Here is a 16,839-nt window from a genome sequence, read left to right as displayed (position 1 = left end):
GACTCTGCAATTCCTTCCACAAACCACTTTGTCTCTCCATCTCTTTCTTCTCCTTTAAGATGCCCCTTGACCCCTTTGACCAAGCATTTGGCCTCATGTCCTTATATCTCCCTTGTGGCTCAGTGTCGAATTCTGTTTGATGCTCCTGTGGAGCTCCTTGGGAGGTTTACTATGTTAAAGGCACTGTATAAATGCAAGTTGTCGGTGCTGTTGTTGAGCAAATTCATTAATGCCGCTGGAAGGTATAGGGCTGCTTTCTGAAGATGATGTTAAAATACTTCGAAGATATTCTTCATTTACTCCTAAAAATGGCAGCCAAGTATCAAACACCCTTCTTCTTCATATAACCTTAGCAGAACTTGTTCCTAGGGTCATTCGTTTAAGAATTAATCTGCTTCTGCTTTGATTGTGTCAGCATCACAGACTAAGATCCCTGTTCCACCAACATTTACAAATATGGTTAACAATGTGATAACGACCAGATAATCTGTTTCTGTGATGTTGCTTGAGGGATGAATATTAGTCAAGACACCCGGGATAACTCCTCTCCTCTTCTTCAAGATAGTGCCATGGGATCTTTTACATCCAACCAAGCAGGCAGATGGGTCCTCTGTTTACCATCTCATCTGAAAGACAGCACCTCCAACAGTGCAGCACTCCCTCAGTACCGCACTGGAGTGTCAGCTTTTGATTTTATGCACTCAAGCCCTGGAGTGGGATTTGAACCTGAAACCTGTGGTTCTGAGGCAAGCGCATTACCAACTGGTCCACAGCTGACACTCTTGCCTGCAGATTACTGTTTGTCTCATTTTCCTTCTCTTCTATCTGTGCCATGCACTGAATCCCTGCAAAGAGGGCACGCACTAGCTGATGGGTCTCCGCCAGCGCCACAATACAACTGGTCACTTGGAGGTGGCAATTATTGCCTGGAGAGAGCTCTCTTTCTCAGCAAGAAGGGGTTGGCCTCCACAACAAGGACAAGGGCAGGAACTCATAGGAACAGGAGTAGACCATTCTGTGCTTGGAACCTGTTCCACATCCAGTTAGATCATGACTGATCTATATCTTACCATCACCATCGCTGCATGGGTCCTGACCCTCAGACAGTGGTATACAGTCAGGATGGAGTTGCCCTCGGAGTCCTCAACATCGATTCTGGACCCAATGAAGTCTCATGACTTCAGGTCAAACATGTGCAAGGAAACTTGCTGGTTACCACTTACTGCCCTCCCCCTCAGCTGATGAATCAGTGCTCCTCCATGTTGAACACCATTTCAAAGAAGCACTAAGGGTGGCAAGGACACAGAATGTACTCTGGGCGGGGACTTCAATGTCCATCACCAAGAGTGACTCAGTAGCACCATTACTGACCAATCTGGCCAAGTCCTAAAGGACATGGCTGCTAGACTGGGTCTGCAGCAGCTGGTGAGGGAACCAAAAGAGGTAAAAACCTACTTGACCTTGTCCTCACCAATCTACCTAGTGCAGATGCATTTGTCCATGACAGTGTTGGTAGGAGTGACCACCGCACAGTGCTTCTGGAGATGAAGTCCTGCCTTCATGATGAGGAGACCCTTCATCCTGTTGTGTGGCACTACCATCGTGCTAAATGGGATAGATTTAGAACAGATCTAGCAACTCAAAACTGGTCAACTATGAGGTGCTGTGGGCCATTAGCAGCAGAACTGTATACATCCACAATCTAGCCTCATGGCCCGGCATATTCCCCACTCTACCATTACCATCAAGCCAGGGGATCAACACTGGTTCAATGAAGAGTGCAGGAGGGGCATGCCAGGAGCAACATCAGGAATACCTAAAAAAAAATGACACGCTACCTGGTGAAGCTATAACACAGGACTACTTGCATGCTAAACAGTGGAAGCAGCATGTGATGGAGCTAAGTGATCCCACAACCACCGGATCAGATCTAAGCTCTGCAGTCCTGCCACATCCTGTTGTGAATGGTGGTGGACAATTATACAACTCACAGGAGGAGGAGACTCCACAAATATCCCCATCCTCAATGATGGGGAAACCCAGCACATCAGTAAAAGGTAAGGCTGAAATATTTGCAACCATCTTCAGCCAGAAGTGCCTAGTGGATGATCCATCTCAGCCTCCTCTGGAAGTCCCCACCATCACAGATGCCAGTCTTTAGCCAATTCGATTCACTCCACATGATATCAAGAAACGGCTGAAGGCACTGGATACAGAGCAAAGGTATGGGCCCCCGACAATATTCTGGCAATAGTCTGAAAACTTGTGCTCCAAGCTGTTCCAGTACAGCTACAACACTGGCATCTACCCGGCAATGTGGAAAATTTGCCCTGGTACATCCTGTCCACAAAAAAAGGATAAATCCAACCCAGCAATTACCACCCTGTCAGTCTACTCTCGTTCATCAGCAAAGTGATGGAAGGATGTCGTCAACAGTACTATCAATCAGCATTTACTCAAAAATAACTTGCTCACTGCGCTCTGTTTGTTTTCCGCCATGGCCACTCAGTTCCTGCCCTCATTACAGCCTTGGTTCAAACTTAGACAAGAGAGCTGAACTCCCGAGGTGAGGTGAGAGTGACTGCCCTTAACTTCAAGGCAGCATTTGACTGAGTGTGGTATCAAGTAGCCCTAGCAAAACTGGCGTCAATGGGAATCAGGGGGAAAAAGCTCCACTGGTTGGAGTCATACCTAGCACAAAGGAAGATGATTGTGGTTGTTGAAGGACAATTATCTCAGTACTGGGATATCACCACAGGAGTTCCTCAGGGTAGTGTCTAGGCCCAGCCATCTTCAGCTGCTTTATCAATGACCTTCCCTCCATTATAAGGTCAAAAGTGGGGATGTTCGCTGATGATTGCACAATGTTCAACACCATTTATGACTCCACAGATACTGAAGCAGCTCATACCCATATGCAGCAAGACCTGGAAAATACTCAGGCATGGGCTGACAAGTAGCAAATAACATTCGCACCACATAAGTGCCAAGCATTGACCATCTCCAAGAAGAGAGAATCTAACCATTGCCCCTTGACATTCAATGGCATTACCATCGCTGAGTCCCCTACTATCAACATTCTGGGGGTTACCATTGACCAGAAATTGAACTGGAGCAGCCATATAAATACTGTGGCTACAAGAGCAGGTCAGAGGCTTGGAATTCTGTGCAGAGTAGCTCACCTCTTGACTCCCCAAAGCCTGTCCACCACTGACTTGATATGGTCCAAGTTGAATGGGATGCCTGAGGTGGTGGCCGTGGCTAAGGGTGATGCATCCCACAAGACGGCGAAACAGTCACTGACTAAAGTCATCAAGAAGCCGCCCGAGAAGCGGAGGAAATCTCACGAGCAGAGCTATTCCACTTACGTGTACAGGGTGCTGACCCAGCTCCACCCTTCCACCAGGGTCTCCTCCAAGGCCACGAGTGTTATGAATTCCTTCGTTGTCGACATTTCCATGCGCATTGCCTCCAAGGCCTCGCGCCTCATTCACTAAAACAAGCGCCACATAAACTCGGCCAGGGAGATCTAGAGCGCCGTCCGCCTCATGCTGCCAGGGGAACTGGCCAAACATACCCTCTCCAAAGGCACCAAAACGGTCACCAAATACACCAACTCTGTTAGGCTAACCTAAAGATTGTCTACAAGGCACAAGTCAGGAGTGTGGTAAAATATTGTGCACTTGCCTGGATGAGTGCAGCTCCAACAACACTCAAGAAGCTTGACACCATCCAGGACAAAGCAGCCCACTTGATTGGCACCACATCCACAAACATTCACTCCCTCCACCACCGATAAACAGTGGCAGCAGTGTGTACCATCTATAAGATGCACTGCAGCAACTCACCAAGGCTCCTTTGACAGCACCTTCCAAACCTGCAGCCTCTACCACTTAGAAGGAAAAGGGCAACAGACACATGGGAACATGAGCACCTGGAAGGTCCCCCCCAAGTCACTCACCACCCTGACTTGGAAATATATCACCGTTCCTTCACTGTCGATGGGTCAAAACCCTGGAACTCCCTCCCTAACAGCACTGTGGGTGTACCTACACCACATGGACTGCAGCGGCTCAAGAAGGCAGCTCACTACCACCTTCTCAAGGGGCAATAAATGCTGGCCTTGCCAATGATGCTCACATTCTGTGAACGAATATAAAAAATACCTACCTTGGTCCTGTTACCCTTCATACCCTTGTCTAACAAAAATCTACACAAGGCATTTGTGAAATTTTCAATGTCTTAGCCTCAACAGTTTTTTTGGAGAGTGAGTTCCAGATTTCCATTATCTTTAGTGTGGAAAAATGCCTCCTGACATCGTTCCTGAACAGCCAAGCGCTAATTTTAAGATGATGCTTTAAGATTGCGTTCCCTATTTTGGGACTCGCTCGCCAGAGGAAAGAATTTATCTCGAGCTACCTTATCACCTCCTTTAATCATCTTAAACATCTCAATTGGGTCAACCCTTAATCTTCCATAATCAAGGGATTTCAAGCCTAATTAGTGCAACTAGTTTTCACAATTTAACCCTTTTTAATCCTGGTACAGGAAATAATCACAAAAATGATTCCAAGGATGAAAGGCTTTTAGCTATGAGTCACGAATATAGAAACCAGAGTTCCTTGTGTTGAGATGAGATATGTTGGGCCTGTCCAACATTATGTAAGGTTCCACTAGCCAGTGGATCAGGACGGAACTCAATGACCTCCCATCACCTTGCTGCACCCCAGTGGTGAGTTTGGTGGCTTGTGCGCCATTTAATCAGGCAGGAGGGTGATGGGTGGTGACACCGCTGCCTTCCTACCTCCACCCTGACTAAGTCCACGGCAGGAGGCCTGTCCATGAGCCTTCCTGCCCTGCTGCCAATTGAAGCCTCTATACGGACAATCAATGCCCACTTAAGGGCCTCACCTTGCCCCCTTTGTATTAATCCAGTGGTGGACGGGTGACTCAACATGTGGGGATAACAAGTAGATCCGTACAGGGTTGCTTGCAGGCTCCCATGGGGTGCGCTCCCTCATTCAAAGGCACTCAGTGCCTGATTGAGGAACCCAGCATCGGGAAGGCTGGGGGATGGGGGGAGTGGTCACTGAGAGCCAAACTCCTGCCCTTCCTGCCGTACCCTGCCCCCACCCCCGGCCATCAGTCGCCTGTGGCTTGAGATCCAGCGACGATCCTAGGCCTCAGGTGGGTATCGTACCAGCAGCAGCAGCCGCCACCTCTCCAGTGGTGCTGGCATCCACTGATTGGCTGGCCACTCTTGGTGGGTGGGACTTCTTCCACCCCTGGGGTCCCTGGTCCCAGGGAAGGCCCGCCACTATCCAGTTAAGTGTCTCAGTGGCACTTATTAAGGCGGGTCTTCCTTAAAAGAAGTGACGTGGGGCTCTGCAAGGCTCACCAGTTGGTGGACAAGACCCCTGTCACCTCTATTAAATAACACCCTCAGTAACTAGAGCATATATCCCCAATAGGACAAAGGCAGTAGTATATTACAACAGTGTAATTTCCTCAGCGGATCTTTAAATATGCAAATGGAGCTCCAATGATGTCATCAGGGCCTGACTGCTACTTAAACCATTGGACTGAGTGGAGGACCTTTAGTGGTTTTTCTCATTGGATGAGGCTAGTGGCACTAAGAGTCAGGGTGACAAGATGTCCAAACATGAAAGTTTCAAAAAACATTTTTGGACTTTCCTTGTGAGGCTGGGAAAAGCAAAAAGATCCCACCAGGAAAGCTTAGGCCTCTCTTGTTCCCAGATCACCCCCCCCCCCCCCCCCCCCCCCGCCTGACTTACCTGAGTACCAGTGTTGTATAGTTGATATCTCAGAATGCTGCAGAGATGGCACACGTTTTTACATGTGTAGGGACTTTATTTACACTGCTTTAAAATGTCTGCTCCATGCTTCTAGCTCTAGCTTCCAGCTCTTCTTACAGTTTCTTTACTTTTCTCTGAGTCCACACCCAGGCTCAACCAATCAAGCACATTGACCATCAATAGTAAACAGACTCACATAATCAAACACAGAACAATGGAACGCTATACCAGGTTGCTTACCTTCTGTCCCTGCTGATGGCATCCTGCCTTCTGACATGTCACTCCTGCCTGACAGCCAGTTGCCACTTCTTGCCAGTTTTGCTGGGGCGGGGGGTGGGGGGAACAAGTGTCCAGATGGAGGCTTGGGAATGAGGCCCAAACCTTAAAATTGGGACTTAAAATGGCCTGGGCCTCAGTGTAGCTCTGGTCAGGACAGGTTACCACTAGCACTGGCCCTCAACAGTTCAATCCCTGCCCCAAGTTAATATCAGAGCTTCAATAAGTGCTGTACACTTGTCTGGGAGAAATCCTTTGTGCAGAGGTTGGAGCAGAGAGCCATGGAGCTGAATATATGCTGATGAAAGCCACACCTCAGTACAACTTAAAAGAAGAGGATCATAATTTCAATATAAAATACAGTCCGGTTATGTAATGATAAAAGCAACCTGAATGGTTTCAGGGATTTTCAATTACTGGGGTTTCGTATCAATTATATTTCAAGCTGTCGAATATTTGCTCCCCTCAGGACTGAGCTCTTCTTTCCTCAGATTGGAAAGGGAAGAGAGAGTCAGGCCAGAAGCAAGCCAAGATAAAAAGAAAAAGCTGGAAATTTGGAAATAAAAGCAAAATATTCTGAGGTCACACAGCAGATCTGTTAATAACTGAAAGGTTAAGATGTGTTAACATTTGACTATACATTAACCTGTCTTTGCCTTTCAAGTGTGGATTGACTTTCTGCTCTATGCTGCTTTGGTTTCAAAACGAACAGAAGCATTGGGTTTCAGCAATTGCAGTACCAATAATCTGACACTAGATGTTAGCATAATACCATTTAGAGTTTAAATTTAAATGCAGAGAATTTGGTTGTTGTTAAAAACAATTACTGCACAAACCCTTAAAAATCCAACTGTGGTTAAGATGTAAGCACCGAACCCAAGGCTGGTAATGCCGGACACCATCAAAATTGAAGAGTTGGATCAACGAAAAGATATCGAGAAGTAATAATTAACCAAATTGGTTTTTAAATGTCTGATAATTGAAAGGATAAACCAAAGACTGAGGGAACTCAAAGGATCTTGGAAATTCAGAGTTGAACAAGATGTGGAGACAGTGGTGTAGTGGTAATGTCATTGAATTAGTAATCCAGAGGCCCAGGCAAATGATTTGGGGACATGAGTTAGTGAAATTTAAATTCAATTAATAAATCTGGAATATAAATCTAGTCTCAGTAATAGTGGTCATGACGCTATCACTGATTGTTGTAAAAACCCACCTGGTTCACTTTAATGTCCTTCAGGGAAGGAAATCTACTGTCCTTACCCGGTCTGGCCTACATGTGACTCCAGACCCACAGTAATGTGGTTGACTCTTAACTGCCCTCTGAAATGGCGAAGCAAGCCACTCAGTTCAAGGGCAATTAGGGATGTGCAATATGCCAGTTAAGCCCACATCTCATGAAAGAATAAAGAAAAAAAAGATGGATGAAATGGATGATATTGATCCAGCTGCCTCTTATACATCGCTCCTATTTTTAAAAATTCCTGTTGACACCTATGGGACTGAAAATGGGGAGAGGTGTCCAATGGCAGCTGATGTGATATTGCCCACTCACAATATCACCTAAAGTCAAAATAAGCCAGGGGGAGATTTGATTTCAACATAGCATGCAAAGAGGAGGATGAGAATGTAGGTGAGTGGGATACATGTTCAACTTCAATGCCTGGCTGGTGTTCTGGCAAGGTGGGCCGCATGTCCTTTGTAGACGGCTCCTGACATTTAATCCTTTGAAATGAATGGGATAAAAATCAGTCTGGCTCTATGAAGGGCCAAAGATCTGTCCCACCGGATTACCAGCCAGGGGATGAGGATGAAAACCTACCCCGGCATATTTGGGGTTTAGGAGGAGCAGAGATCTGGCAGCATCTGTGGAGAGAGAAACAGAGTTAACGTTTCAAATCCAGTGTGGCTCTTCTTTGGAACTCCCGAAGAAGAGTCATATTGGACTCAATGTTAACTTTGTTTGTCTTGCCACAGATGTTGCCAGGCCTGCTGAGTTTTTCCAGCGCTTTTTGTTTTTAATTCATAATTCAGCATGAATTAGTTGTAAACTGGTCGGTTTATTCTAAAGGAGAAAGCAGAAGTCAAAGCGGCACAATTTGGAGTATTTTTCTGAAGTTGAGTTCTACACTGTAGTTAATTGATTTGATATTGGTACAAGAAATGCGAGAGGCTGAAAGTGCTCCATTCCCAGTATCAGTATTTCTCATCACAAGAAGCAAAAATTAATGTAACAGAGAATGAAGGCGATTTTAGAAGTTGGAGTGAGCAAAAATGGCCAATGATCTTTATTTTTCAATTGATTTCAAAGGCGGTGAATTGTCTTCGCACCCCACTTTCCACTTCTCCGAGGAAAGCCTTTTGAGCTACGTTGAGATCCAAACTCTTCGCAGCATGAGCCTCAGTTCCTTTACCATCTGCATGCGGATCAGAACAAGGGATTTCCAGCCGAGAATTCTTCTGTCATACGCAACGGAGGATAGTGACAATGAACTAACTATCTCTGTGGGTGTCGACTGGGGCTTGTGGATTGGAGGGCACTTTGTGAACACGCCTTTGCATTTCAGTCCAAATGAGTGGGTGCACTACTGTGTGACGTGGAGATCTCAGTCGGGAGCTGCAGAAATGTGGAACAACGGGCTGTCTGGAGAGGTGAATTATGTTAAGAAAGGGTACGTTGTTAAAACAGGTGGAACCCTGCTGCTGGGAAAAGACCAAGATGGAATTGAGGACATGCTATCCGATGCTTTTATTGGTGACATTACTGCTGTTAACATGTGGGATTATGTCCTCAGCCCCTCAGAAATTCGACATTTAATGGAATGCAGATACAGGTGGAGAAAGGGAAATGTTATAGGTTGGGGGAAGAGTTCTGCAGCACTGTTTGGTGGAGTGAAACTCGAAGAGGACAACAGTTGTTTGGGGTAATTTATTTCAGGTGAAAGCTTTGCTGTGTGCTCAGCAGGGGAGGCCAGGGAAATGTTAACCAATGCACCTTCAACACGAGCACCTTGGCTTGGGAAAGCAGATAAAGCTTTATTTTCACAGACTGCTTTTGAGAATCGCCAGTAAGCATATGTAGGAGTCACAAAAAGCGAAGAATTGGAAACATGGGATGTAATGACCTCCATCTGTAGGAGTGGACCAGGAATTTAAAGTGCACAACTGGAACCCTGTTGAGGAGCTTTCTTGTACTGTAGAACGATGAAGTCATTAATTGGAAAAGGACCTACCTAAGCCCAGAGAATCTAGTTAACAGGATAGCAAGGACCATGGTTTAAGACTCTCAAGTTCAGGGCTATAGTTTAGAATTAACCAGTTCAAACTGCATAGCCTACTAGCATAAGGCATTGATAAGCTATCCGTTGTTGGTCCAGCTGGGCAAACCACTGGGTTATTGGTTTGGATAATTATCTGGAGACAAGTGAATCCAAACCCTGGTGACTGTGCCACTCCAAAAGATTCCAATAGCAAGTCAGGCTGGCTGGACGATGGACAATGATGGTCTGAAATAACGTGGGCCTTGCTGTTCATTAATCACAAGATTGAGTACATGTAAATAAAGCATTGAAGGCAAATGTGTCATTATTGGGGTGAAGATGTTTATTTTCCTGCAGGCTTGCTTCTTTCTTCTGCTTGGACCGTGTGTCAATTTGGGTTACAAGTGTCCCGGAATAGATGCCACGATGGACCAGGAGCTGCCCCACTCCCATCGGGTGCAGTGATCCTGCCAGCTGTTCTAACAAAATGTTCAGATGGAGAAGGTCCATGTGTTCGACTGCTCCATCAAATCGCCATAGCAACAAAAAACCAAATGCAACAAATAAACTTCAAATGTCAGGTGTTGATTGTTGTAACTGATTGAGTGCAAACCTTTTAAATTCTGTGTCTTCATACCAAAAGAACGATGCCCAGAAGCACAAATCCAGATTATTGACATTACGCCTTCACAATAAGCCTTGAGGTAGAGATTCAGGTGCACCCTTATGTGGATGTGAGACAGGCAAGGGAGGAGTGCGCAGGCTAGGGTTTCTGCCCCTAATGATGGGAGCCTGATGCACCCCAAATATTGGGCTTTCAGCTTTAATTTCAATTATCCAGCAAGGCTTGAAGAATCGCCTGGTGAAAGTTAACGAGGATTGGGAATTGCCAGTGTCAATGGTAAATGGGGGCTGGGGAGGGGAGGGGTGATTGCTTGGTGGGCTGGATGAGGAGATAGGAAGTCCAGGGGAGGAGGCGGCTAGAGGAAGTGCTGGTGATAAAGGAGTGGAGGACGAGCGCTTTCTTTAAATCGGGGCGGGGAACCCCTGGCCCGGGGGCCAGATCCGACCCCGTTGCACTTTTTCTTCCGGCCCACGGGGAGATTTCAAAATCCGTCCCTGGCGCGCTGCACTCTGGGCCAGCCATTGCTATATCCTGATGCCTGAGCCTCAGCCGCACTCACCAGAGGCCCAGGCTGTGGAGAGAGAGCAAGGCCTGAGATTCAGCAGCAGGAGCGCAGGGCAGGGGCGGGAAGCTGTCGGCTGCCTTTCGGGTGGCGAAGTGTGAGTAACCCGGGGTGGGAGAGAAAGGGAGCAGGACACCCAGCTCCATTGGCAGCTCACCCCAGCCTCTCCCACCCAGCTCCATTGGCAGCTCACCCCAGCCTCTCCCACCCAGCTCCATTGGCAGCTCACCCCAGCCTCTCCCACCCAGCTCCATTGGCAGCTCACCCCAGCCTCTCCCACCCAGCTCCATTGGCAGCTCACCCCGGCCTCTCCCACCCAGCTCCATTGGCAGCTCACCCCGGCCTCTCCCACCCAGCTCCATTGGCAGCTCACCCCGGCCTCTCCCACCCAGCTCCATTGGTGACCCAGAACAGGGGCTCAGCCCCTGCAGACTGAGGAAGAGGTCCAGGCTCCAGGCCCAGGTGCAGCCTTGGACTGGGAGTTGGCCAATGCCTTGGGTTGTTGATTCACTGCCCTGGGCTGGATTGGGGGGTGAGACCAAGTGGGAAAGGAGAGAGAGAGACAGAGTGGGAGAGAGAGAGAGACACACACACAGACAAAGTGGGAGCGAGAGAGAGAATGTGAAAGGAAAGCAATTTCTGGAGTGCTGTGATTGTGACAGAGAAGCTGTGCTACTCATTAAGGAAAAGCAAACTCAGCCATCACATTAAAGCAGTGGGTGAGTTGAATGTTTCTGTATTCTCTCTTAAAAAAAAATAAATTAAATTGGTTTTTATGTGTGTGTGGCCCGTGACTGATTTTTTTCTACATGTGAGTGGTCCTTGATAAGAAAAAGGTTCCTCACCCCTGCTTTAAATGGTGGGATTGGGAGAAGCACTTGTCCATTGGTTGTTCATAATGGGTAGAGTACAGACTGTACTTGGCCAGCCCACACTTGCAAAACCTAAAATACAACATTTCAAATGTGATTCAATGATTGGGCAGCACTTGCTGAACAATCCTGAGTGCACTAATGGCTACACTAACAACCAATTTAAGATGATCAGTCAAGCTTGTAACTTGGCTCATTTATGCTTGCTAGAAGCCACATACAGGAACCCGTTCTCTGTAAGCAAAAGGGGCATGTTCAAGCCTTTGTTGAGCCTTTTTTGAATTACACCTGTGGAGTTATTGTTGAAATGCCATCTCAGGATGAGATTGAGCTTAATAATGCCAAATTTAGAGGGGAAAGTGGAAAGGAGTCAAGGAAGCCAGAAAACTAGACACGACTGGTATAGTCGTGAAAGGAAATTTACTGTGGGAGAGCCGGTATATGTGAAAAATTTTGGGGAAGGACCAAAGTGATTGCCAGGTGAAATAAGTGCGGTGACTGGACCTCTATCTTACCACATGGAGGTGGAAGGCCGGATCATCCATAAACATGTGGACCATTTAAGGGTTAGAGAGACAAATCATCAAGATTTGGTTCCATCGGTGACCATGACCGGGTCTGTGTTTCCTGTTGAGGATACTCAACTCAGGACTGACATGTCTGACGTTCCTGTAAGAGATGAGGATACAGGACTGCAAGTGTCCACCGAAGCACCTGATGTTCAGGCAACTCCAGAAAAGGAACTTGTAAATTCCTTACCCAGTGTAAATATTATGTTGTCTTGAAAAATATGTACTTGTAAATATAATATGTATAGCCGAGTTAAAGGGAGAGGAATGTAGTGATTATGGCTTTATTTAGTGTGTAATGTACCTTTAAGAATAATACTTGTTAAGGAAAGGTCACATGATCTGTAGTAACCAATAGGAGAGTAGTGCGGGCTACCTCAGCAGTCAGTGTCGAGATAGAGTTGGAGTTGAAAGCACACTTGTAGTTGCTGCTGAGTATATTGTAAATAAACTTAATGTTTCCACTGAAGAAGTGTCTGCAGATCATCTCTATCATTAATAGCACAACTCGGCCACCCTATAACAAACATGCCTCTCTTTTCCACAATATTCAAGTTCTATACTACCAAGCGACTATAAGTTTAGAAGAATGAGAGGCTATCTTACTGAAACTTAGAAGATTCTGTGGGGCTTGATAGGGTAGATACTGAGAGGATTTGACTCCTCATGGGGGAATATAGAACTAGGAGGCACAGTTTAAAAATAAGGGATGTGCCATTTAAGGCTCAGAGAAGGAGAAATTTCTTCTCTCAGATAATTTTTAGTCTTTGGAATTCTCTTCCCCAGTGAGCATTGGAGGCTGGGTCATTGAATACGTTGAAGGCTGAGTTAGACAGATTTTTGATCAACAAGGAAGTCAAGGATTAAGGGACAGGTAGAGAAATGGAGATAAGGCCACAATCAGATCAGCCATGATCTTATTGATCAGGCTCAAAGGACCAAAAGACCTACTCCTGTTCCTATTATGTTCTTATGTTCTTGTAACAGTAAAATAATTCCAAGTCAGGATGGTGCGAGACTTGGAGGGGAACTTGCAAATGTGGGCAGCTGCTGCACTTTGAATATAATAAAAGGGTCATTACCTTGTGGAAACTTTTTATGGAGACAGGGAAAAGCTAAGCTTACAATTACTATTTAACATTATTTCTAAGGTTAATATAGGCTAACTTCTGCAAAGGAGTTAACAGAGAATCTTTATGCTGTGTTCATGGTTTTGTGCTAACATTAGGAAGTTGACTTGTTAAAGGTCAGGCAACAATTGTATTTTTTCCCAGTTTGTGACCTTTCTGATTACAAATTTCATGTAAAGTTGTTTGCTTAAAGCTCAAAGTAAGATCAAAAGGTAATGTCATAATCGAATACAACTGATGATTACTGCTTGTTTAGAATATCATTGAATAAGTAGAAATTCAGCAGTTTCTAATCACCTTTATGCAATGGTTGCATGATGGAACCAGGGACAGATGGGGGAGGTGCTCTAACAAGCAGATCCAGGAGAAGATTGGCCAAACTTGCGGAGGGGGCCTTCCTGCTCCAGGGAGGGTTGCCGGGGTGAAAATGAATCATTCATGAACCGTCGCTATCAGAGAAATGAGCCAGTCACAGACTGTCGCTATCATGAGAAGGGAGCCAATCATGGACTGTCGCTATCAGAGAAAGGAGCCAGTCATGGACTGTCGCTATCAGAGAAAGGAGCCAATCATGGACTGTCGCTATCAGAGAAAGGAGCCAATCATGGACTGTCGCTATCAGAGAAAGGAGCCATTCATAGACTGTCGCTATCACGAGAAGGGAGCCAATCATAGACTGTCGCTATCAGAGAAAGGAGCCAGTCATAGACTGTCGCTATCACGAGAAGGGAGCCAATCATAGACTGTCGCTATCAGAGAAAGGAGCCAGTCATGGACTGTCGCTATCAGAGAAAGGAGCCAATCATGGACTGTCGCTATCAGAGAAAGGAGCCAATCATGGACTGTCGCTATCAGAGAAAGGAGCCATTCATAGACTGTCGCTATCACGAGAAGGGAGCCAATCATAGACTGTCGCTATCAGAGAAAGGAGCCAGTCATGGACTGTCGCTATCACGAGAAGGGAGCCAGTCATGGACTGTCGCTATCAGAGAAAGGAGCCAATTATAGACTGTCGCTATCAGAGAAAGGAGCCAGTCATGGACTGTCGCTATCACGAGAAGGGAGCCAGTCATGGACTGTCGCTATCAGAGAAAGGAGCCAATTATAGACTGTCGCTATCAGAGAAAGGAGCCAATCATGGACTGTCGCTATCAGAGAAAGGAGCCAATCATGGACTGTCGCTATCAGAGAAAGGAGCCAATCATGGACTGTCGCTATCAGAGAAAGGAGCCAATCATGGACTGTCGCTATCAGAGAAAGGAGCCAATCAGAAAGTGTGTATATGGCAGGGTGAGAAGCAGAGGCCTATTTAAGCACGATGTTTGTTAAGCTCAAGGCCATCGCTACAGCTGGGGAAGGAAGGGGGATAGCCTGGTCAGCTACCTGAACAGAGAGCGGACAAGGACGGAATGACCACCCAATCCTGTCTGTTTCTCAGGGAAACCAAGCAACTAAAGCACAACAGAGTGAGAAGCAAAATATCCCAAGGTACTTTGAGCAGTTGTTTGTTTCTTGCACTCTTGCTGGAACAATTATTTATTTATGATCTTCTACTTCAATTTGTTATGAAAATGTACCTCTATCAGCATCATATTTAGTTTCTCATATCATTGACGAAGCACAGAACAACAGCAGTGTAATCTGAACAGAAAAAAAATCGATTGAAATCATGCTGTGTGACTGACAGCACCTTACATTTATATATAGCACCTTTAATGTACTAAAGCATCCCAAGGCAGTTCGCAAGAGCATAGCCAGACAATAATTGACACTGAGCCAAAGAAGGAGGCATTAGGGCAAGTACCAAAAGCTTGGTCAAAGAGGTAGGTTTTAAAGAACATTGTTCAGGATGCGGGACAGATGGAGATGTTTAGGGAGGGAAGTTTACTGATTCATCTGCCTGTTATAATAATTGATCTATTTGTTTAAAATGGCTTAGCACCTTTGTCACAATGATGGACGAAGGAACTTGATAGAGATATGCCAATGTCCTTGTTACTAATACTGCACCTCACAGTTTTAACTCAAAGGGCATCAGGGATTTGATTAGAATTTTGTGCTCTTCACTGTGACATATTCTCCTGCCCCCTTCTCACTCAGTTCCAGACGCTCTGATTCCAGTTTGATTTCAGGTTTGTTCCTCTTTGCCAGCATCTGGCTGATTTCCAGGAATGTTTTGTTTTTTGTTTCGGGAATGACGATGAAGATGTAAACAAAGGTTGCGAGGCAGATGACTCCAAAAATGATGAAACTATATTCACCGAGCCCTTTCTGAAAGGAGAATTTTTTTGCAAGTCAAAACATGTGAGGATGAGAAGCATATACAAACTAATACATATACTATACTAAGTTCCCAATTTTCATCCCTATGCATTGATAATCTAATTGAACATCAATGCAATGAGCAGAAGGCACCGTCAACCGCACTTCCCAAATCTGCAACCTCTACCACCTAGAAGAACAAGAGGAGCAGATGCATGGGAACACCAGCACCTGCAAGTCCCCCTCCAAGCCACTCGCCATCCTGACTTGGAAATATATCACCACTCGTTCACCGGGTCAACATCCCTACTTAACAGCACTGTGGGTGCATCCGCACCATGGCTCAAGAAGACAGCTCACCAACACCTTCTCAAGGGCAACTATGGATGGGCAATAAATTCCAGCCTTGCCAGCAATCCTCTGTTCTCATGAAGGTATAATAAATAAATAGATGCCTATTTACAATGATCATGCGGGAACAACTCATTGCAAATATACATTTCAAAGAAGCCCTGACTAAGTAGGTACTTTATTTGAAAAAAAGCATAATTAACATTTTGGTACATCCTGGCCTCATTAAAACAAAAGACTTTTGCATAAAAACATAAGAAATAGGGAGCGGTTCTCGATGGAAGCACCTAAATACAGAACAGGTAAAAATGTAGAGAGAAATTCCAGCTACACATAACAATAAAGGAAGATTGCCTCTGGTTGTTATGTCTTGGTGACACTGGAAATCTTCCCATCATGATTTCAATGTTTGTTCCTTCAGGTGAATTTGTAAAAGCATGCAGAAGGAACACATTCATGATTTTGCCAGAAAGCAATTGGACAACATCTGTATTATGTCTCCCCCATTTTGCCATAACATTAAAAGCATGAAAAGACTGAGAGGGAAAGACCATTTGGCTGATGAGGGCATGAGCCATTAGCTTGTGATATCATTCCCACCTCTGATATAGAAGGCGAAGGGTTTGAGCCCCACTCCAGGCAGTCAAGCAAGTGGAGACTGGAGTACTGGTTTCAAAATACTGAGTGGGCATCCAACGGGATAGTCACCTCCGGATGGAATGGCCACAAGCTCAGTGGTAATACTGCCAACTCCAAGGTAGGATGTGAGCCCCTCACCACACAGTCTTGGTCAATGGAGGCCAGCGCATCACCTCTGAATACTGGGTCCACTGGGTGCAGATATCCCTCCCATTGTAAAGGTTAACGGGTTCTTGACTAAGATACAGTTCACCTAGAAAGCAAAAACTGTGAGGAAGGCAATGCAAGACTATCTCTGCTACTCTCTATTGGTAAGTGGCCTGAAAATCCATCAGAAATAGGAGTAGGCCTTTCAGCCCCTCGAGTGTGCTCTGCCATTCAATGGGATCATGGCTGATCTGACTGTAGCCTCAACTGCACTTCCCTGCCTGTCCCCATAACCTTTGACTCCCTTGTGCATCAATATTCTGCTTAACT

The 16,839-nt window shown here is 45.8% G+C and overlaps 2 protein-coding genes across 3 annotated transcripts in view; one reads left to right on the top strand and one right to left on the bottom strand.

Moving 5' to 3' along the window:
- ca6 (carbonic anhydrase VI) overlaps window positions 1–10,221 on the top strand; it is a 37,068-nt gene extending 26,847 nt beyond the window's left edge. The window contains exon 9 of the mRNA XM_078559199.1: window positions 8,404–10,221. Coding sequence (XP_078415325.1) covers window positions 8,404–9,020 — 617 coding nt within the window. The 3' untranslated portion in view covers window positions 9,021–10,221. The remainder of the gene's footprint in view (window positions 1–8,403) is intronic.
- A 4,788-nt stretch (window positions 10,222–15,009) lies between these two features.
- The window catches only part of slc2a5 (solute carrier family 2 member 5), a 51,793-nt gene continuing 49,963 nt past the window's right edge, over window positions 15,010–16,839 (bottom strand). For both annotated transcript variants that reach the window (XM_078557829.1, XM_078557830.1), the window contains exon 13: window positions 15,010–15,381. In XM_078557829.1, coding sequence (XP_078413955.1) covers window positions 15,157–15,381 — 225 coding nt within the window. In that variant the 3' untranslated portion in view covers window positions 15,010–15,156. The remainder of the gene's footprint in view (window positions 15,382–16,839) is intronic.

Source organism: Cetorhinus maximus, chromosome 15 (assembly GCF_964194155.1).
Source record: "Cetorhinus maximus chromosome 15, sCetMax3.hap1.1, whole genome shotgun sequence".
Taxonomy (NCBI): domain Eukaryota; kingdom Metazoa; phylum Chordata; class Chondrichthyes; order Lamniformes; family Cetorhinidae; genus Cetorhinus; species Cetorhinus maximus.
The sequence above is the reverse complement of the archived record's forward strand: the minus strand, read 5'-3'. Positions and strand labels throughout refer to the sequence as shown.